The 23,365-nt window shown below is 36.8% G+C and overlaps 1 protein-coding gene across 1 annotated transcript in view; it reads left to right on the top strand.

Annotated features, from left to right (window-relative positions):
- The window catches only part of LOC127987559 (uncharacterized), a 1,718,354-nt gene that overhangs the window by 854,719 nt on the left and 840,270 nt on the right, over positions 1–23,365 (top strand). The window contains exon 52 of the mRNA XM_052589927.1: positions 18,975–19,148. Within this exon, the coding sequence (XP_052445887.1) occupies positions 18,975–19,148 (174 nt within the window). The remainder of the gene's footprint in view (positions 1–18,974; positions 19,149–23,365) is intronic.

The following is a 23,365-nucleotide window of genomic DNA, read 5'->3' as shown; positions in this document are numbered from 1 at the left end:
ATGTAGGAACCAGTTAAATGTCCTTGTTAGTTTTTATCATATTTAGTCAACCTTATCCTGTTTAGTTTTAGTCGACTGAAAGTCTCCACATTTTAGTCTAGTTTTAGTCAATGAAAACTTGACATTTTAGCAGTAAGATTATTATTAATTAACCACACAGCAGTATTACGTTTGGCAGCCATTTTTTAATTCAGTCTTCGTTTTACTCAAATGTACATTTTAGTAATCATATTTAGTCAACCCTGTCCTGTTTTAGTTTAGTCAAGTGTAAGAAAACGAAATGTATGAGCATTTTAGTCCGCAAATGCACGCTCCCCTCTACGCTTTAGCCTAACACGAGGGACCACCAACAGAGCCTGGTCACAGGAACGTAGGTTTCTTGATGGAGTATAAGGATGACGAAGTTCAGATAAATAGACAGGAGCTTTGTTATGAAGGGATTTATAAATGAAGAGGAGAATTTTAAAGTCTATTCTCTGAGAAATTGGCAACCAGTGAAGGGATCTGAGAATTGGGGTTATGTGTTCATGTTTACGACAGTTTAAAAGAAGTCTGGCTGCAGCATTTTGGACTAGCTGAAGTCGTGCAATTTGAGATTTAAATATACCGCAATATAAAGAATTGCAGTAATCTAGACGCGATGTAACAAAAGCATGAACAGCCATTTCTAGAGTTTTTGGAGTGAGAAAGTTTTTAATTTTAGACAGTAAACGAAGCTGATAGAAACTGGATCCAATAACAGAAGAGATATGTCTATCAAATTTTAAGAGTTGGTCAATAGTAATACCTAGGTTCTTCACCCGTGAGGATCTAAAAACGGATAAACTATCAAGCTCAGGGCTTATACACTGAGAGTTATCATTAGGACCGAAAAGAATTACCTCGGTCTTGGCCTCAATTAAGAAGAGGAAATTTTGGGCTAGCCATAATTTCACCTCCTCTATACATTGGAGAAGAGAAGTGATCGCAGTGGAGTTGTTTTTCTTAACTGGAAGATAGATTTGAGTGTCATCTGCATAGAAATGAAAAGACACACCATGTTTTCTTAGGATAGAACCCAGAGGCAGCATGTACAGAGAAAATAGAGAGGGAGCTAAAATAGAGCCTTGTGGAATGCCACAGGTCCGAGGAGCAGGGGAAGACAAAAAATGTCCCAGTTTCACTAAAAACCTTCTGTCAGATAGGTATGACTGAAACCATTTCAGAGCGTTTGCTTTTAGACCTACCCAAGACTCTAATCTAGATAATAGTATGGAGTGGTCTATGGTATTAGATTTTCATAAATCTAAAAGAATAAGAACCACAGAGTCCCCGGAATCAGTGGAGAGGTAAATATCATTTAACACCCTCAAAAGGGCGGACTCAGTGCTGTGAGCAGATTTAAAACCAGATTGAAAAACCTCATAAATAGAATTACTGGTCAAAAAGTGTTGAAGTTGATTCAGCACAATTTTCTCTAAAACTTTTGAAATAAAAGGCAAAACAGAAATTGGACGACATTTTTTTAGAACAGTGTGGTCCAGTGAAGGCTTCTTGAGAAGAGGAGTGACTGTAGCAACTTTAAAGTCGGCAGGAACGGAGCCAGTTTGGAGACACTTATTAATAAGAGACAGCAGACCTGAATCAATAATTAATTTTAAAAATTTGGGGTGAATGATATCGCTAGAACAGAATGAGGGCTTAAGATTGTCAATCACCTCCTTCAATTCCTGGAGACTGATGGGTTCAAAAGCATCCAAAAATGCAGATGAAGATGACATGATAGGAGAGATGGTTAAAGTTAAAGTGGGGCAGACACCAAGTCTTAAGTTAGTAATTTTGTCACTAAAATATCTCAAGAAGCTTTCACAGAGAGCATCAGAGGCCACAGGCAAGGTGTTAACAGAAGGATTGGTAACAGACTGAATAATTGAAAATAAAACCTGAGGTTTAGAGTGATTAGATTCAATTATGTTGGAAAAGTATGCAGCTTTTGCAGATATAGCTGCAGACTGGTATGAAGTAAGAGAGTCTCTGAACATTTGAAGAGAGATATGCAGCCTGTCTTTTTTCCATTTACGTTCTGCCTTTCTACAGTTTTGTCTTAGGAGACGGGTATCAGAGTTTTGCCACAGTATAGATTTAGTTTTTTGCTTGTGAGGCTTAAGGGGGGCAGTTGCATTTGCTGCCTTAAGCCAGGCAGAGTTCAAGAGGCTAAGATGTTGATCAGCATCCAAGTCAGATAACGGTTGATCTAAGTGCAACTGTGAGCAACAATCAGCAAAACACAAGTTGAAATTTGTGCTAAACTGTGGAGAGTAGAAGCGAGAAAGATTTACAGTAGTATTTGAAAAGTAAGAGAGATCTGGAAGACACAGTGTGAATAATATAGGCTTATGGTCAGAGATCATAAAATCAGAGAGCACAACATCAGTCACATCAAGCCCATATGAGAGTACAAGATCCAACGTATGACCCTGAATATGAGTAGCGTCACTGATCCACTGGGATAGATTAAAAGCATCGATAATATTAAGAAACTCATGTGATAAGGGGTTAGACGGACAGCAGACATGGATATTAAAGTTGCCCACCAATAGAAAGCGATCGTAATTTGTGGCAATATTGCCGATCAGTTCAGTGAAATGCTGTATAAAATCCTTAGTGCAGTGCGGAGGACGGTAAATCACCACTAGACATACAGGACCATTCCAGTCCAAGTGAAGAAACTGAGCTTCAAAGCTGGAAAAGGCCGTTCCAGGGACCAATCGACAGCATGCAGAGAGAGAGTTCTTTAAAATTGTTACTATGCCACCCCTGTGTCCACTCGGACGAGGAGAGTTAAAAAATGTGCAGTCATCAGGGATCAGATCAGAAAACGGAGTTAGATCACCAACCTTTATCCAGGATTCCGTGATAAACATAAAATCCAAGTTGTGAGCTGAGTAAAAGTCGTTTAGTAAGAAGGTCTTATTCACCAAGGAACGGGCATTTAATAATGCCATCCCGGGGCGGATATGTCCCGGGATAGCCGATGTGAACGGCTCATCGGTCTTGTTAAAGGAGCAGTGCACATCTAAAGTGTTTGTGAAAGAGGTCGCAACCGAGTTGCGAATATCCAAAAGTGCTTGACGGTCGTAGATTAAGAGCGTGTAGCAGTTTAAAAATAGAGCAGACAACCAGACAAGCAACCACAAGAGCGACAGACGGCTGGCCCAGTACACAGGTGCCATCTTGGGTCTCCATCTTGGTTACATCGAATGATTCGTTCATGAACCGGATATCACAAACTGCTTTGTTTTGAACTCTCTCTCACAACAGACACGGAAGAGAAGACAATGCTGAATAAAGTCGGTTTTTGCTGTTTTTGGACCAAATTATTTTTCTATTCTAACCGACCCTCTGATGTCACATGGACTATGATGACATCAGATTTGATGATGTTTTTCTTACCTTTCTGGACATGGACAGTAGACCGTACACACAGCTTCAATGGAGGGACTGAAAGCTCTCGGACTAAATCTAAAATATCTTAAACTGTGCTCAGAAGATGAACGGAGGTTTTACGGGTTTGGAACAACATGAGGGTGAGTTATTAATGAAATAATTTAGATTTTTGGGTGAACCAACCCTTTAAGGAAATGTTGTACAAAGATTAGATTAAATTAAACTTTATTGTCATTATGCAGAGTACAGTACAGAGCTAATGAAATGCAGTTAGCATCTAACCAGACGTGCAGGAATATAGTGTTTATATACATAAAAGTGCAGAGTAAGTGAAGCTATGATATACAGAATGTACAGTAGAGTTGCTATATACAGTACTGAGCAGAGTATATACAGAATATAAATATGAATGCAATGTAGGGATTATATATACACATTATGAACAGAGCAATGTAGGATTATATACACATTATGAACAGCAGCAACGTGAGAGCAGTGGTAATAAATACAGTTGGATTGAGTGTGCAAACGTATTGTTAAACAATGTACTCTATGCAAAATAACAGTAATGCAATGATATTTTTATAGAAATAGTTTACTGTGCTTTGTACAGAAGTACTGTGAGGAGTGCAGTAAAAGAGCAGGAGCAAGTTAGATTGGTGTTGTGGAGTTCAGAAGTGTCACAGTCTCGGGGAAGAAGCTCTTCCTGAGTCTACTAGTGCGAGAGCGTAGTCTCCTGTAACTCCTGCTGGATGGAAGGAGGATGAAGAGTTCATAGTGAAGATGAGAGGCATCCTTGATCATGTTTCTTGCCCTGCCCAGACAGCGCTTCTGATAAATGTTCTCGATGGAAGTTAACTGGGTGTCAGTGATCCATTGAGCAGTTTAAGGCTCCGTAAGAAGTAAAGGTGCTGCTGTGTCTTTTTGACCAGGGTGGAGGTGTTTTAGTTTTCTCCACCCACTGGAGTGCTTTGCGGTCAGATGCAGAGCCACTGCTGTGTCATACTGAGATGCAGTTTCTAATCTGTCAGGTTTTTAATGATATCTGTTGACTCAAACGGTTTGAGTTGAGTGCAGGATCTTCAGATTTTCTGTTTCAATGAGCAGATAATGGTTGTTCACTCAAAGGTCTTGAATTAATTAGTTTTAATAATTGTCTTTCCATTTACCGTTTCTTTCTTCACTTATTGCATTATCTATGTTCTTGATCCTTGAAGGTTACACTGTTGTTACAAGTTACTCCTGTTGTATTAGCACTACAAGTGCACTATGTATAAATTAAATAATTGTTTTTCTATTTAATATTTTACTTATTGTCTTAGCTGTGGTCTTGATAGTTGTTTATCTAATTACCTTTTATGTGTTACACTGCCCCTTTACTGGTTTTATATACCTTACTGTAAACTGTACACATTTACCTCAATGTGATGCACAAATAATGACATACAGAATTTATCAATTTCGCCATTTATTGTTGTAACAGGTGGTATGCAATATGCATAACAATGATAATGCTGTTCATGCATAGACAACATTAAATGTAAGGCTGTGAAAACCATTAATAGCATCCAAAATAACAGTAGTTTATTTAAGGTACATTTCTGTATATGTATATAAATGCACATACAGTATTGTTCAAAATAATAGCAGTACAATGTGACTAACCAGAATAATCAAGGTTTTTCGTATATTTTTTTTATTGCTACGTGGCAAACAAGTTACCAGTAGGTTCAGTAGATTCTCAGAAAACAAATGAGACCCAGCATTCATGATATGCACGCTCTTAAGGCTGTGCAATTGGGCAATTAGTTGAATTAGTTGAAAGGGGTGTGTTCAAAAAAATAGCAGTGTGGCATTCAATCACTGAGGTCATAAATTTTGTGAAGAAACAGGTGTGAATCAGGTGGCCCCTATTTAAGGATGAAGCCAACACTTGTTGAACATGCATTTGAAAGCTGAGGAAAATGGGTCGTTCAAGACATTGTTCAGAAGAACAGCGTACTTTGATTAAAAAGTTGATTAGAGAGGGGAAAACCTATAAAGAGGTGCAAAAAATGATAGGCTGTTCAGCTAAAATGATCTCCAATGCCTTTAAATGGAGAGCAAAACCAGAGAGACGTGGAAGAAAACGGAAGACAACCATCAAAATGGATAGAAGAATAACCAGAATGGCAAAGGCTCAGCCAATGATCACCTCCAGGATGATCAAAGACAGTCTGGAGTTACCTGTAAGTACTGTGACAGTTAGAAGACGTCTGTGTGAAGCTAATCTATTTTCAAGAATCCCCCGCAAAGTCCCTCTGTTAAAAAAAAGGCATGTGCAGAAGAGGTTACAATTTGCCAAAGAACACATCAACTGGCCTAAAGAGAAATGGAGGAACATTTTGTGGACTGATGAGAGTAAAATTGTTCTTTTTGGGTCCAAGGGCCACAGGCAGTTTGTGAGACGACCCCCAAACTCTGAATTCAAGCCACAGTACACAGTGAAGACAGTGAAGCATGGAGGTGCAAGCATCATGATATGGGCATGTTTCTCCTACTATGGTGTTGGGCCTATTTATCGCATACCAGGGATCATGGATCAGTTTGCATATGTTAAAATACTTGAAGAGGTCATGTTGCCCTATGCTGAAGAGGACATGCCCTTGAAATGGTTGTTTCAACAAGACAATGACCCAAAACACACTAGTAAACGGGCAAAGTCTTGGTTCCAAACCAACAAAATTAATGTTATGGAGTGGCCAGCCCAATCTCCAGACCTTAATCCAATTGAGAACTTGTGGGGTGATATCAAAAATGCTGTTTCTGAAGCAAAACCAAGAAATGTGAATGAATTGTGGAATGTTGTTAAAGAATCATGGAGTGGAATAACAGCTGAGAGATGCCACAAGTTGGTTGACTCCATGCCACACAGATGTCAAGCAGTTTTAAAAAACTGTGGTCATACAACTAAATATTAGTTTAGTGATTCACAGGATTGCTAAATCCCCCCCCCAAAAAAAATGTTTGTACAAAATTGTTTTGAGTTTGTACAGTCAAAGGTAGACACTGCTATTTTTTTGAACACACCCCTTTCAACTAATTCAACTAATTGCCCAATTGCACAGCCTTAAGAGCGTGCATATCATGAATGCTGGGTCTTGTTTGTTTTCTGAGAATCTACTGAACCTACTGGTAACTTGTTTGCCACGTAGCAATAAAAAATATACTAAAAACCTTGATTATTCGGGTTAGTCACATTGTACTGCTATTATTTTGAACAATACTGTACATACACGTGTATATCACCCTCTTCACATGAACCCTGAGGTGATCTATCTGCCGTGTTTCCTCCACATCTTCTGCATCCAGCTGCGTCCTCTGGTGAATGCAGGTATTTTCACTTCTGCACACACGAGTCCAACACTGTCTCTGTCACATCCACCATCTGCCAACACCAAGTCTCCAGGTAATAGTTTATTAAGAAGGCCATTATTCTCAGCCACATGTTTGTCACTGACATGACCTCCTCACATGAAAGAGAGAGATCCTTGTGGTTTAATGCCAATGAGATACTTTAGGATGTGCTGGTGTTTGTAGTGGGGAAATGTCTGTGCTCTAGCTTTGAGATTTGATGCTCTTTCAATGCGAATTTAAAAGCTGTCCACAATAACTGCTACTCGATTGCCAAAAGCCTCTACAAACTGATGTAGCAAGGAAGCCCAGTGTAGTTTCAACACACAGACGAGAGCACACACACGTTCACATAATAACAATATACACCAGTGTCAGGAATACTGACATAACCAGGAATAAACCAGACCAAAATGACAGTCCTGACATTAATAAAGTGTGCGGTGTAACAATGACTCCATTGCTAGTGGTAAAAACAACAACAAAAGTTAAACGTGTTTTGTTTATAACTTACCACGTATAACTTAATATTTCACTGGAATCTGACTTGAGGGGTTTGTCAGTCTCTCAACAGTGACAAAAAGAGTACGAGTGTTATTTAAGTTACTGTTTATAAGGTCTGAGAAGAAATTCTGTCTAGCTGTGGCTAGTTTCACATTAAAATCATGAAGGCTGTCTTTATAGATGCTATCGTGAATTTCAAGTTTCTTCTTTTCTGCATTGTCTTTTCATCGTCTGAACTGCTGTTGATCTTCTCCAAACTGATTTCTGTCTGTTTGTTTTCTTACTGACTATTATTGGAGCAATATCATCAATAACATTCTTAACTTTTGAGTTGAAGGAATCAAGGAGAATATCAACAGAGTCTGCAGAAATGCTTGGTGTTAAAGATATCGCCTCCATAAATAGTTCACTTGTGTTCTCGTTAATGCATCTCCTTCTGACAGAGACAGATCTAGATTCAGTGCTAGCAGAGATCAATATATCAAAGAAAATACAGAAGTGATCAGATAGTGCTATGTCTTTAATAATAATGGATGAAATGTTTAGACCCGTACTGATGATTAAGTCTAGAGTGTGTCATCTTTGTGTGTGTGTCCATCACACGCTGAATCAGGTCGTATAACACTGATAAATGCATGTCATTCACTAAATCTATCATGATCAAAGAACCTTTTGTGTTGGGATATATTTATATCTAATGTGGTTTGATCTGTTGTCTTGACAAACAGCTTCGACATCAGCATGTATATTATTAGATGAATGTGGTCCGTGTATCTTTTAGTAGTTTAAAGTCTTACTTTTTTTCTTCTGCTTATATGAACTAAACATTTTTACTTCCACTCCATACAAAATGCCATATGAAAATATGAGAGAGCACACAGTTACAACAAGTGATCTGTTCTGGATCCATAAAGCAGTTGGAGAATCTGTGAAATCAGAGAGGAGAAACTATTTGATCAGACACGAAGAACAAACCGCCTGAAGACAGTTACAGGAGAAACCAGAGTCAAAGACTCTCAGGATCTCAGGATCAAACACTGCTTTAACACATTTTTAACATCTATATTTGGCTCAGCTTATTTCTGTTGAACATGACAGCATTGATCTCCAGGAAGCTCAGAAGAGCTGATGATCTTGTGCATCAATGCTGAATAAATCGAGGGTTATTTAGCTGACAGGAGAGTTTGACTTCACTTTACTACAGAGCAGCCTCACATCAGCTCATCTGTCTCATCTCTCATTACTGATCCAGTTTGTCTCTTCATATCTGTGGACTCAAACCGCTCAAGATGTTTGACAGAGTTTGCTTCTGGTTGTGTTTGTGGCATATGCTTGGTGAGTTTGAAATGTGTATTTTTTCTCTCAAATATGTGTGTTTGTTTTTCTAAATATCCTTTCTATAAAAACAGTGAAGCTCAAACAGCAGCAGCTTTAGTTTCAGTCGTGACGTGATTCTCATCTGAAGAGTTTTCTGTGGATGAATTCAGCTCAAATCAACTTCAGTTCCTGTGTCGGCAAATGGGTTTTATTCAAAATCACCACAAATGTTTTTTTCTTGTTGTTGTTTGGATATTATTGATCCAAGATTTACATTTCACACTGTTTACTTCAGTAAACCTTGACCTTAATCTGTGACAAACTCTGTCTGTGTTTGTTCTTCAAGTGTGTTTCTGATTCAGATGAAGTGAAGTCAGTGTCTGTGATGGAGGGAGATTCAGTCTCTCTACAGACTAACACTGAACTACAGACAAATGATGAGGTATTCTGGACATGTGGACACTCAGAGACTCGTATAGCTGAAACTGATAAAGACACTGGAAGATTCTCCACATGTGATGTTCTTGATGTGAGATTCAGAGACAGACTGAAGCTGGATCATCAGACTGGATCTCTGATCATCACAAACACCAGAAACACAGACTCTGAAGTGTATGACGTAACCATCAGAAGTAGGAAAGAGACCATGTACAGATTCAGTGTCTCTGTTACCGTCTCTGGTGAGTCAGATTTACAGTGTTATTTCTGCTGCTGGTCTTCATAATAATAATAAGATAATTAAGATATAAGCAGAGGTTTTGATGTTTGTTTAAAAGTAATAGTTTGGTTTGCTGTCACCATAATGGTGGTAAGTGTTGGCTTTAGTTGTGCAATTTAACTCTTGACTTGTTAGTGTTGTTCTTCAGCTGCTGTAATCTTTATTATGGCAAAAAAAGCAAGATAACATGATGATTGGATGATGCTGGTTGCTTGCTGATGATTAAGACATCACATACGTGTTCTGGTTCCCTGGTTTCACCCAATCTAATGTATGGTGTTAGTTGCATGTTATTTATAGAAGTGACTCAATGGGTCAACAGTCTGATACCCAGCCGAATTTAAAACAGATATTTTCAAGGACTTGAAAAATAAAAGTACTTTTCTTTGTCAAACGAACATCAAGATTCAGTGTATGAATCTCTACAATGGTGACATGCTTCATGCTGCAATGTATTCTGGGTCTAACCCTTCTGTGGTTCACGAATAACGCAATTTTAAAAGAACAGACAAAAGTCCATATGATAAAAATCTGCAAGGTCGTATGCAATGCAACACATTTGCTATAGACACTAATACTAAATCAATATCATAAATAAAACTCCAGATTAAATCAGTGGATCAGATCGTTTTATGATGCAATTTTTAACATCAGCAAATAACCATCACTTGATTACATTTTTTTCTCAGTGTTTTTGCCATAACAAATATAGTTACATCAGTCAAACAATGAAAAGACTCAAACTGTCTAACTACTGATCAATAGGCTACTGTAGAATTAACAATAAACTATATAAAATAGATTAACTTAACAATAATAATAATAAAGAAAAATGTGTGTTTTACATGAATTTAGAAATGTTTGTAGACAGGTTATTTATTATGTGGTTTCACTGTTTAGATGGTGTTACTGTCTGCAAACAATGACAAATATTTTTATCCGAAGTCTGTGTTCACGCCACCTTATACAATTACTAAAGTTCATTAGCAATTCATATTTTTATGAAAACTTGTTTTAAGTTGTGATTTACCACCACTGGCACATCATCGGACCTTTGGTCTTCATAGTCTCAAGGGGTGTCCCCCCAGGCGTCCCTTATTTTTCTGTATTGAAGGTGGCAACCCTAGATCTCAGTGACCTTTGAACTGAGTTTGGTCGTACAATGATATCACATAGGTTGGGGCGAGCCAATTAACTGCCTTAAAAACAAACATTAAACTTTAAAAGGTAAAAAACTGTATTATTTAGAGATGTTTAAGATATATATTGTGCTAAGTTTCCTACAGCTTCTACCTTGTTTTATTTATTCTCAGGGAGGTAAAGTAAGTCAGATCTACTCTGTCTCATAAGCGTCTGAGTTCATCTTCACAAAACAGGTCTGTTCTTAGCTGTAAATCAATGCCAGGGAGGCAGACGTGTGTTATATACTACTACAAGTCCGTTTATTTATTACAATTAGTAAGTAAGCAGAACAAATATTCTACAATTACTGTGAAAGTATTAAATAAAGTATAAATGAGAGTAAGTAGTTTGTTCAAGGCAATATCAGTGATGGTTCTGGAGACGGAGAGCTCTTCAGGTCTGGAAGGCTGAAGAACCATTAGTTTATAAAGCAGTTCATCAGATTTCGTGTTTCACTGATGTCTTCACAGACATTTTCTACATCTCTCCTAGTCACATGTTCTCCTATTCTCATGAAGTGCTTTGAACGGCTAGTCATGCACCACATCAAGTCTGCTCCCCCCCCCCCCCCCTGGACCCCTTCCAGTTTGTATATCGCTCCAACCGCTCGACCGATGATGCCATCACAACTGAGCACTCACACATCTGGACAAAAAGACTCATACGTCAGAACGCTGTTCATAGACTTCAGTTCAGCATTCAACACAATCATCCCTCAACAGCTCATTTACAAACTGGTCTAGCTGTACTTTTTATTTAATCTGTATCTGTATTTTTAGGTTCTACTGTTATCTGTATGCACCGTGAGCCTGAGAGTAACCTAATTTCAATTCTCTGTATTTATGTACTGTACATGTGGAAGAACTGACAATAAAGCGGACTTGACTTCATTATAGTCTGATAAACCATGTTATTTGCTTCTAACAAATTTATTTCTGAATTTGTACATTCCTATTGTTTATCATTTAATTTTTTTTTTTTTTTTAATACAGAACACTACTTTTTTAGTCTTTAACCCTCAGCTGGACAAAGTAATGATGAAATCAAAGACCAGTTGGACATTGAGCCTAAACACAATAAAGGATCAGAAACTGTAGAACAAGTATTAATACTGTACCCTGATATGAATTGAAATAATTTAAAGTAAGAAATAAATACAAATCTCTGCATTTGTGACATTTGAAGTGAATAGGATAGATAACAGTCCAGGAACAGGGAAAATAACAATGCAGTGTTTAAATGTATTAGGTGTAATATCCTCTCTCCAGTACAGCAGGTGGCAGGAACTGTTCAGCTCGCTCGAGACCCTCCAGTAAAACCCACGAAGAAGAAGAAGAAACCGAAAGTAACTGCAGAAAACACACTGATAGCAAGAGAAAGCGTTGCTCGTTTGAACATTTTACATTTTCAAGTTTAGTACAAAAAAAAAAAAAAAAATAACATTTCAAATACTTAAATTATCTTCTTAGTGGACAAGACTGCAAGTAAGTTTTCAAAAAGTGGTTATTGAAAACGAATGTGTTTCTTAAGGTGTCTCCGTATTTCCGCTTCTGTTTTAGGTTGTTGTTTATGTAATGCGAAATCGAAAGTGTTTTTAAACCAGACATTTCTCATTAAGATCATTTGGTTATTCAGTTATTCTACATGGCAGTGCATTAGTTTGTAGCTCGCTTTATTTTATAGTGTGTTTTGTGTTGCTGTTGCTGCTAACTGAACATATTTCTTGATCTCATTAACCTCATCATCTCCAGGTCACACTGAACAGCAGATTGTTGTCTCAAGCCAGTGGTGATCAATGACAGTTTAGCTGCAGTCTGTCAGAGAAGAGAGGAAAGATGAGTCTCTCACAGAAACAGAGGTAAGACTGAGTCTGTTTTCAGACAATCATTTTAAACACTGCTGCACTTTCAGAGGATTGCTGAAAAAAAACCTTAACAAATTTTGTTTTATATTTAGAAATAATTTGCACAACTTCAGAGCTTTGTTACTTCCTAATAAAAAATAACATACACATATTTAAAAAGTAACCAAATAGATGATAAATATCTGAGAATTGAAAATCAAAATCATCATCATTTACAGTCAATTTACAGTCACTCTTCAGCACTGGATATGGACTTAAGTAAATTATTCCACATCAGTGATTAGGGTTTTTAGGTCATAAATTTACTGTCTGACATTAAAATTGACTTCAAACTTAATTTAAAGGGTCATAAGATGTTTTTGAATGTTTTCATTTCCCTTATGAAACAAAAATATATTGCAGTATATTGGAAAATATCATGTAATATATTAGGCATATATTCTTATATATATATTTATTTTTTCCATTATATTGCATTATATTGAAAGTGGCAATCATTTGTATATTTTGCAATATATTATATAATATATGTATCATCAATATATTATTAAATGTATTCAAATATATAAAATATTAGAAAATAAAAAGGGAAAATAATATATTACAATATATCACAATATATTTTAAGAAATATATTGGTAAATATATTTTCCTTTCGTAAGGGTTTCCTTTAGAGTGTAATGTATCTGTTTGTGTAAGCTCTTCAAATTACAAAGGTCACAGTCTCCTGTAAAGTGATTTATTCTGTCTAACAGAGAACACTGATCCAGAAATGATTAAAATGCCTTGACTGAAGTCCAGATATTCATTTCACAAATGTCTGCATCACAATGTGAAATATTAATGTAATGCTGTTCAAAGGTTTACACAAAGAGAAGACGAGGCTTCAGTGAGTTGTAGTGTTGTCGTCATGTTGTGGAGACGCTGTGTGTTTGGATGAGAAAGCAAACCCTCTTTGTTTGGATTCAGTGTTTAAGATTTATTAATAACTCTGTTCCTGAGCCGTACGACCCAAAGGTTAGCTTGTGTACAGCACGCTTTATGAAGCTGCAGTGCATTTTCTCCCAGCTTCCTGTGTACAACATCAGATACACACCTAAATACACTGTACATAAAATACAATAAACCACACCTGAATACACTGGACATAAAATACAATAAACCACACCTAAATACACTGTACATAAAATACAATAGAACACACCTAAATAACTGTACATAAAATATAATAAACCACGCCTAAATACACTGTACATAAAATACAATAGACCACACCTAAATACACTACGCATAAAATACAATAAAGCCAAAAGGTATTTATTATCTTTGACATTATAATGTAGTGTTGGCTTATTTCTCCACTAAGATGCTTGGTATAGAAATGAATAAAATAAATCACAAATTTCCTCTTTATTGAACTCAGTCTGGAGCTTCTTTCCAGTAACACAATCACACAAGCAGACACAAGGAGGTATAAATTAACCATGGAAAATAGATCATGCAGCCAAACATGAATATGTCTTTCCATCTATCCATAGTCATAGATGGACAAATGCATGTCTATACTGTGCTTCATTACCATCCTCAACAGTGAAGCTCTTTAAATGAGACTGAAGGAGCTCCTGTAGTAAAGTGTTTTGTTCTTTGTGTCATTAGTGTAAGATCAGGCTCACATGTGTCCAGCTCTGTGTCTGTGAAGAGTGACCGGTCAAAGGAAGAAGGACCAAACTTCAGTGAAGAAACAGCATCACGAACCAAACGGTATTTGATCTGTTTCTGATTTTTGCTTACACACAGACTGAGTCAGAAAGTGTGTCAGTGAATAATTATCATAAAACATATAGTCCATACATTTATCACAGTATTGTTTTTTTTCTTTGCTCAAATATTTACAAGATATTTTGGTCATGTTTTTTTCCCCCTAAAAATGCAGTGTTTTGATTTATTTACGATCAGGCTTCAGTGTGAAACATTAGATCCAGATTTACAGTCTCACAGGAAACACAAGAATTTTACAGACAGTCTCCTGCAGATCTTCCAGGTAATAAAACACATTTTCAAGAACATGTAATATAATAATATTCAATAAGAGTGTTACAGAACTTTTATTTAAATTTTTTCTTTTTAAGAACCTATAAAATAAGAATGAAAGCCTATTTTTATTCATATTTACAACAAATTACTGTTTGTCTCAACTTGATTTTTGATGAATATGTTTAATTACTGAATAAATAATTTTTTTTTCTCTCATTCATTCTTGTCTGTCTTTGTAGGATCTTGAGAGCAAAATAATGAAATTTTTAAAGAAAGAACTGGAAAATTTTAAGAAAATATTACAAAAAGAGGACATGCAATACTTTGTGAAGGACTTTAATGAGAATAGATGCAGTATGAAAGAAGCAGCTCTTGATCTCACGCTCTACTTCCTGAGAGAGATGAAGCAAGATGAAGCTGCTGATACTCTAGAAGGTAAGAGACTCATAATCATCCGTCAGATTGTCACTTATAAATGTAGAGAGAAAATAAGATTAAACAATATCTGTATTTTTGTTTCTGTTTAGATGAGCTGATCTTCATTCATCAGCTAAAGTGTAGCCTAAAGAAGAAGTATCAATGTGTGTTTGAAGGAATTGCAAAGCAAGGAGACTCTACAATTCTGAAGAACATCTACACAGATCTCTATATCACTCAGGGTTGTAGTGAACAGGTCAATACTGAACATGAGGTGAGACAGATTGAAGTTGCTTCCAGACGTCATGAATCACAGGAGATACAGGTTGAGTGCAAACATTTGTTTGAAGCACCTAAACAAGACAAGCAGATCAGAACTGTACTGACAAAAGGAGTTGCTGGCATCGGAAAATCAGTCTCTGTGCAGAAGTTTGTTCTGGATTGGGCCGAAGGAAAAGAAAATCAAGATATCAGCTTCATATTTCCTCTTCCATTTAGAGAGATGAACTTAAAGGAGCAAGAAAAACTAAGTTTGATGGACCTTATAACTCAGTTTTTCCCAGAGACAAAAGGACTGAACCTTACAAGAAGAAATCAATTCAAAGTCTTGTTCATTCTTGATGGATTGGATGAATGTCGACTTCCTGTAAACTTTAAGGATAATGAGACGTGGTCTGATGCATCATCACCAGCCTCCCTGGATGTTCTCCTGACGAACCTCATCAAGGGAAATCTGCTTCCTTCTGCTCTCATCTGGATCACCAGCAGACCAGCAGCTGCCAGTAAGATTCCTCCTGACTGTATCGACCGGCTGACAGAGATACGAGGATTCAATGATGCACAAAAGGAGGAGTACTTCAGAAAAAGATTCACGGATGAGAATCAGGCCAAAGAAATCATTGATCATGTTAAACAATCAAAGAGTCTCTTTATCATGTGCCACATCCCAGTCTTCTGCTGGATTTCAGCCACTGTTCTCCAAAACATTTTAGAGGAGAAAAGAAAAAATGTTGTGAAAAACTGTCAGGCTGATGATGCCTCCAGAACACTGCAGGAGTCAAAAACTGAAGACACTCCTAAGACTCTGACACAAATGTACACACACTTCCTCAGATTTCAGATCCAGCAGAGCAGACGAAAGTATGATGGAGAACATACACCAGACGTTTCCTGGGATAAAGATGCCATCTTTTCACTGGGGAAACTGGCATTTGATCAGCTGGAAAGAAACAATGTGATCTTCTATGACACAGATCTGGAAGCCTGTGGTATTGATGTCTATAAGGCATCAGTGTACTCAGGCATGTGTACCCAGATCTTTAAGGAGGAAACAGGGATCACTCTTGGTACCATGTACTGCTTCGTTCACTTGAGCATTCAAGAGTTTATTGCAGCCCTTTATGCACATCAGTTTCTAGACATCAAAAATAAATATGTGTTTGATCAAGACTCTACAGAACAGAAAAACAAAAAAATCCTTCAGATCCTTCTTGGACAATCCAAAAAAAAAACATGATTGATTTGCTCAAGACTGCAGTGGACAAGGCACTAGGGAGTGATAATGGACACCTGGATCTTTTTCTTCGATTCCTCCTTGGTTTGTCACTCCAGTCCAATCAGAGACTCTTACAGGGTCTGTTGACACTGGAAAATAGAAATGAGCAGAGCAAAGAGGAAATAGTTCAGTACATCAAGCAGAAATTAGAGTCTAATCTGTCTCCAGAGAGGTCCATCAATCTGTTCTACTGTCTGAATGAACTGAACGACCAAACTCTGGTGAAAGACATTCAGACCCACCTTAGCAAAGGAAGTCTCTCATCTGCTGATCTTTCACCTGCCCAGTGGTCTGCTTTGGTCTTTGTGTTGTTGACATCAGATGAGGAGCTGGAGGAGTTTGAGCTTCAGAAATTCAAGAAATCAGACGAGTGTCTCATTAGATTATCAGCAGTCATCAAAAACTGCAAAAGAGCTCTGTAAGTAATTTAATATATCTTGTCATGTTTTGGTCTCATCTTAAAATTGCATCAATGTACATTGATACTAGGGGTGAAACGGTTCAACTTTTTCATGGTTCGGTTTGTATCACAGTTTTATGGTCACGTTATGGTACAGTTGGGTATGTGCTATGCTTATGGAAAAATTATACTTTCAAACAAAAGTAACGAAAATAAGAATATTCTAACTACAAACAACAAAGAAACTCATCAAGATAGAGCAGCACTTTTAAATATATAACTCATTGCCATAAATGATATAAGCCTGTTATTAATTTACTACCTGTTATTAAAAAAGTTTTATTCAAGCATGCTAGTTTGTTTTATGTAGGAAATTAAAATCAATACAGTTCTAATATATATGCAGCATATTTACTGTTAATCTAAAAATTAGTATAAATAGATTTTCTTGTATTTAACAAATGTATTTCATGTATCAAAACCTTGTGATTTGATTTATTTCTCTTGTAGGCTAAATGATTGTGGCTTAACTGACAAAAGCTGCCCAGCTCTGGCTACAGTTCTTGGATCAGATACCAATCTGAAAGAGCTGAACATGAACAATAATAATCTGCAGGATTCAGGAGTGAAGCTACTCTGCACTGGACTGAAGAATATAAACTGCAAATTAGAGATACTGAGGTAAGTTTTGTGACAATCAATAGTGTTTTTTTCATTTAAATTTTGGAAATTTGCAGGCTTTAATTCCAGCATAAACTCTACATTACAGGGCCCTCATTTATCAACAGTACATACACACAGATGTGTGTGTAATGAGTGCGTAAGAACAGTTTCATGCAAAGTGTGGGATCTTCCATCTTGTACTTTAACATAGGAATGTGTGTAAATATAAGCACAACTCTGAGCATGCTAAAGCAGAGAATATAGTGCTAGAATGGCAATACTACAAAAAGAAAGTGCTGCTGCGTCTTTCCCGTGTCCTTTAATTGCAAATACTAAATGTATAAATTAATAGTTCAAGTTAGATAAGATATTTAGTCTTTTTTTATCCCCCCAGGAAACAAGACTAAATATATATTTTGCTTATATAGTAAATTCATCTTGACTGTTTTATCAAAAAACAAGACAAAAATAATAAGAAGCCATTTTTTGCATGCAGCCAGGAAGTCATTTGAAATGTGGCTGTAGTGTCATGACTGATCTGGCTATGCTGGAAGATTAGGCAAACCATGCGCTGTACCGAGAGCGTTTAAAAAAAAAAGAAAAAAAAAAGCGCTGATCTGTTTAGTAAGAGCAAAGAATGGCTTCTCAGTCAGTACTGCTTTCTTTTTCCATGATTTCGGTGAGGACATAATACATTCACATGATTTATAAAGGGAGGTGTTGTCACCATATATGGTTTATTGTTTTTTCTTCAACACCCTAAAAAGGTTTTCTGGTACGACATACTTTAAGATAAGGAATAAGGCTTAGAGTTTTTAATGTCTTGGAAATCTTCTTACAGCCTTTAAAGACTTTCTAAAGTAATACAGTTGTATATTCTCTACAGCTTCTCAATAACGTTGTGAGATCTCTGTTGACTTCAGCACATGCATGGGTTGACTCTGTGTATGTGTAACAGCTCAAGCTAATTCTGTTTTAATAGAGTTTCTTAAGACATAATTGTGTTTTTATTCCACACCATGCAAATAAGAGATACTCCACTCCAAAATGAATGTCGTTCCAAACCCGTAGAAGCTTTGTTCGTCTTTGGAACACAATTTAAGATATTTTGGATGAAAACCTGGAGGCTTTAGACTGCCAAGTAAAACAGCAATGTTATAAGGTTATATATTGACATTATGACTTTTAATATATGGCTTTTAAAACTGTTATACTGTATAACTGTTATAGATGCAATTTAGATTTTATCCTTGATCTTCAGAAAAGCTTGTATTTCTAAAGTACTGCAGTATTTTGATTGCAACTGTAGTTTATAATTGTGGAAAAATAAAACTGCAAAAAATAAAAATAGCATTTGATGTAGTTTGTGTTCACCAGTATATAGTTTTACCCAGCTTTACTGTGAAAAGAGTCCATTCAGGCCAAAATCCCTGTAGTACATCATTTTATTTTCTTCATTATAAAACATGTACTTGTGTGACAATCTGTGATTTTCTCATAGACTTTCAGACTGCAGTATCACTGAAGAAGGTTATAAAGCTCTGTCTTCAGCTCTGAGATCAAACCCTTCACACCTGATAGAGCTGGATCTCACAGGAAATGATCCTGGAGAATCAGGAGTGAAGCAGCTCAGTGATTTACTACAGGATCCAAACTGTCAACTCAACACACTGAGGTGAGACATGATGAAATAATACACAATCAATAATACATATTTAAAATTTCTCTGTGTGTGTGTGTACCGTATTTTTTGGACTATAAGTCACACCTGAGTATAAGTCGCATCAGTCCAAAAATACGTCATGATGAGGAAAAAACATATATAAGTCACACTGGACTATAAGTCGCATTTATTTAGAAACAAGAGAAAACATTACCATCTGCAGCCACGAGAGGGCGCTCTATGCTGCTCAGTGTAGTCTACAGGAGAACTGAGCAACATAGAGCGCCATCTCGCGGCTGGAGATGGTAATGTTTTCTATTTGTTCATTTCTCTTAGTTAATTTCTCTCGGTTCATGTCAAAAGTGTGACTTATAGTCCGGAAATTATGGTATGTGTATTATAGTGTATTATAGAATAACATATTATTTCACTAATTCAGCAAGGTACTCAATTTGTTGTTTAAAATGATCAAACATGAAAGATGATAAATGTCAGCACAGTTTAGTTGTGTTAAAAGTTACAGGTTAATCAGACATTTTGAGTCACTGGATGTACTGGTGTTCAGTAGTTTGGTGCCTCAATAGTTAACATTTACTTAATTTCTAGGAAATAAAAAAAAACATTTAAATTAAATTCATCATTTAACTACGTGACATTATAATGCAGAAACTAACAATAAATGTTCAGAAAAAAATCCCCATTATTAGTTCTGTTTTTTTTAATTACCATTTTGTGTGTTTTCTAATAACTTTACAACTTTTAAAGTATGCAATAATATAAATCCATTTAATGACAACAGCATTTGATAAATGTATTTTTAGACAGGAACCACTTTGGCATGTTTACTTGAGTTTATTGAACACAATTTATCTTTGGCGGTATGGTTCCTTATGGGGGTTCTTGCTCCGAGAATAATTGAACTACAAGAGCTTTAACATTAACCCCCCAGGACCACGAGTTTAGAAATGCATGATAATTAAGACTTTTAGTAATGTCTTTAAAGCAAACAGTGATAATCATGTGGATGTGGCAGTGGGACGTCTATCCTGTAGTCTGGTTATGAGGATGAGTGTCTCTCAGCAGTGAGGTGCATGCCAGCTAAGATTTGGAAAGCCTTAGTGATCTGAAACAAAGAAGACGACAACCAGAAGGTGCACAGTAATATGCTCATGCTTATAATGGTGAGGGAGGTAGGGTTTATGAGCCGTTGAGCATAATAAGCAAGCAGTGGTGCCACATATATATGTCCTGAGTCTAATAGGAGAGTGGTAGTGATTGGAGTGATTTGACCACATCAACTGGTCACAGCCTATGCCTCCGTGGCCTGACTGAACTAATGCTGCACTCGATTAAACCAACTGTAAAATATACAGAATATTATTCAGTATAATGCACAAGGCTTAGTTTTTCAAATTATGCCTTTATTGTTTTATATACAGTGCTGAATCCATATTTTTCAAATATTTTATATACTGTACCCACTTAAATTAATTCAACTCTGACACCATTTGAGATAAAGGTATTAAACCAACTGTAATATATTCAGGATCTTATTCTTTATAATACCAAGGCCCAAGGCAGATTATGCGCCCTATTTTGACGATCTAAACGCAAAGTGTAAAGTGCACAGCACAGGTGCACTCAGGGAGTGTCCAAATCCACTTTTGCTATTTTAACGACGGAAAAACGGTTTGCGCACCCGGGCGCATGGTCTAAACTGGTTGTCTCTATTCTCTTAATGAGTAATGGGTGTTTTTTGGGCGTAACATGCAATAAACCAATCAGAGTGTCATCTTCCATTCCCTTTAAGAGCCAGTTGTGTTCGTGCCATGACGGATTTGCTACAGTATTGTTCAAAATAATAGCAGTACAATGTGACTAACCAGAATAATCAAGGTTTTTCGTATATGTTTTTATTGCTACGTGGCAAACAAGTTACCAGTAGGTTCAGTAGATTCTCAGAAAACAAATGAGACCCAGCATTCATGATATGCACGCTCTTAAGGCTGTGCAATTGGGCAATTAGTTGAATTAGTTGAAAGGGGTGTGTTCAAAAAAATAGCAGTGTGGCATTCAATCACTGAGGTCATCAATTTTGTGAAGAAACAGGTGTGAATCAGGTGGCCCCTATTTAAGGATGAAGCCAACACTTGTTGAACATGCATTTGAAAGCTGAGGAAAATTGGTCGTTCAAGACATTGTTCAGAAGAACAGCGTACTTTGATTAAAAAGTTGATTAGAGAGGGGAAAACCTATAAAGAGGTGCAAAAAATGATAGGCTGTTCAGCTAAAATGATCTCCAATGCCTTAAAATGGAGAGCAAAACCAGAGAGACGTGGAAGAAACGGAAGACAACCATCAAAATGGATAGAAGAATAACCAGAATGGCAAAGGCTCAGCCAATGATCACCTCCAGGATGATCAAAGACAGTCTGGAGTTACCTGTAAGTACTGTGACAGTTAGAAGACGTCTGTGTGAAGCTAATCTATTTTCAAGAATCCCCCGCAAAGTCCCTCTGTTAAAAAAAAAGGCATGTGCAGAAGAGGTTACAATTTGCCAAAGAACACATCAACTGGCCTAAAGAGAAATGGAGGAACATTTTGTGGACTGATGAGAGTAAAATTGTTCTTTTTGGGTCCAAGGGCCACAGGCAGTTTGTGAGACGACCCCCAAACTCTGAATTCAAGCCACAGTACACAGTGAAGACAGTGAAGCATGGAGGTGCAAGCATCATGATATGGGCATGTTTCTCCTACTATGGTGTTGGGCCTATTTATCGCATACCAGGGATCATGGATCAGTTTGCATATGTTAAAATACTTGAAGAGGTCATGTTGCCCTATGCTGAAGAGGACATGCCCTTGAAATGGTTGTTTCAACAAGACAATGACCCAAAACACACTAGTAAACGGGAAAAGTCTTGGTTCCAAACCAACAAAATTAATGTTATGGAGTGGCCAGCCCAATCTCCAGACCTTAATCCAATTGAGAACTTGTGGGGTGATATCAAAAATGCTGTTTCTGAAGCAAAACCAAGAAATGTGAATGAATTGTGGAATGTTGTTAAAGAATCATGGAGTGGAATAACAGCTGAGAGGTGCCACAAGTTGGTTGACTCCATGCCACACAGATGTCAAGCAGTTTTAAAAAACTGTGGTCATACAACTAAATATTAGTTTAGTGATTCACAGGATTGCTAAATCCCAGAAAAAAAAAAATGTTTGTACAAAATAGTTTTGAGTTTGTACAGTCAAAGGTAGACACTGCTATTTTTTTGAACACACCCCTTTCAACTAATTGCCCAATTGCACAGCCTTAAGAGCGTGCATATCATGAATGCTGGGTCTTGTTTGTTTTCTGACAATCTACTGAACCTACTGGTAACTTGTTTGCCACGTAGCAATAAAAAATATACTAAAAACCTTGATTATTCTGGTTAGTCACATTGTACTGCTATTATTTTGAACAATACTGTATTTACTTGGCGGAATTTGCCAAGCGCAAAGACAGAATGCGTCTCTGAGATGAAATGGACCTGTTCGTGTGCGAGCAAATAGATAGCCTTATTCTGATACATGCGATGACTATCCATCATGGCATGTAGGCATTTAGATACATCTGTAAATATATCACGACCTGTATCGTGATCTGTATCATAACTAGATTCTTGGCAATACACAGCCCTACTGAATGCACTGTACATATATTTCCATCAAGCTCAGATTCACAACACTGTAGATCTACTACAGCAGATCGATCACAGACCACAAACATGTGATGTTTGTCAGGAAAGGATCAGTGATAACACACACACACACACACACGTCTGAACCTGCATAATGAGCAGAATTACTGTTGCATCATTACAGACATCAGTTAAATAAAACTATCCAGAGATGGTCTGAACCCAAATCATGTTCTCTGTTAGTGGATCAGTAATCCAGTGTTTGTTGAATTCTGCTACATAATAATAGGAAGAGCCGGCATCAAAAGATCAACTAAATATATCACTATGAATGCTTAGCTGTCATAAGCTAATTATCTCTTTGCTAACTTTCCTAATCTCCTGCTTAAAAGCCAGAAAGATCTTCAGATTTTTGAGAATCATGATCTAGTGAGCTTTTGTCCCACGAGTTTCTTTTTAAATAATTTACTTTTGACTTTTTTGAAATATTTGTATATTTAAATGTTCAACTGTTTAAACTTGAACTAGAGCTTTTCGTTACAA

This window comes from Carassius gibelio, chromosome B22 (assembly GCF_023724105.1).
Source record: "Carassius gibelio isolate Cgi1373 ecotype wild population from Czech Republic chromosome B22, carGib1.2-hapl.c, whole genome shotgun sequence".
In the NCBI taxonomy this organism is placed as follows: domain Eukaryota; kingdom Metazoa; phylum Chordata; class Actinopteri; order Cypriniformes; family Cyprinidae; genus Carassius; species Carassius gibelio.
This window is presented reverse-complemented; position numbering and strand designations above follow the sequence as displayed.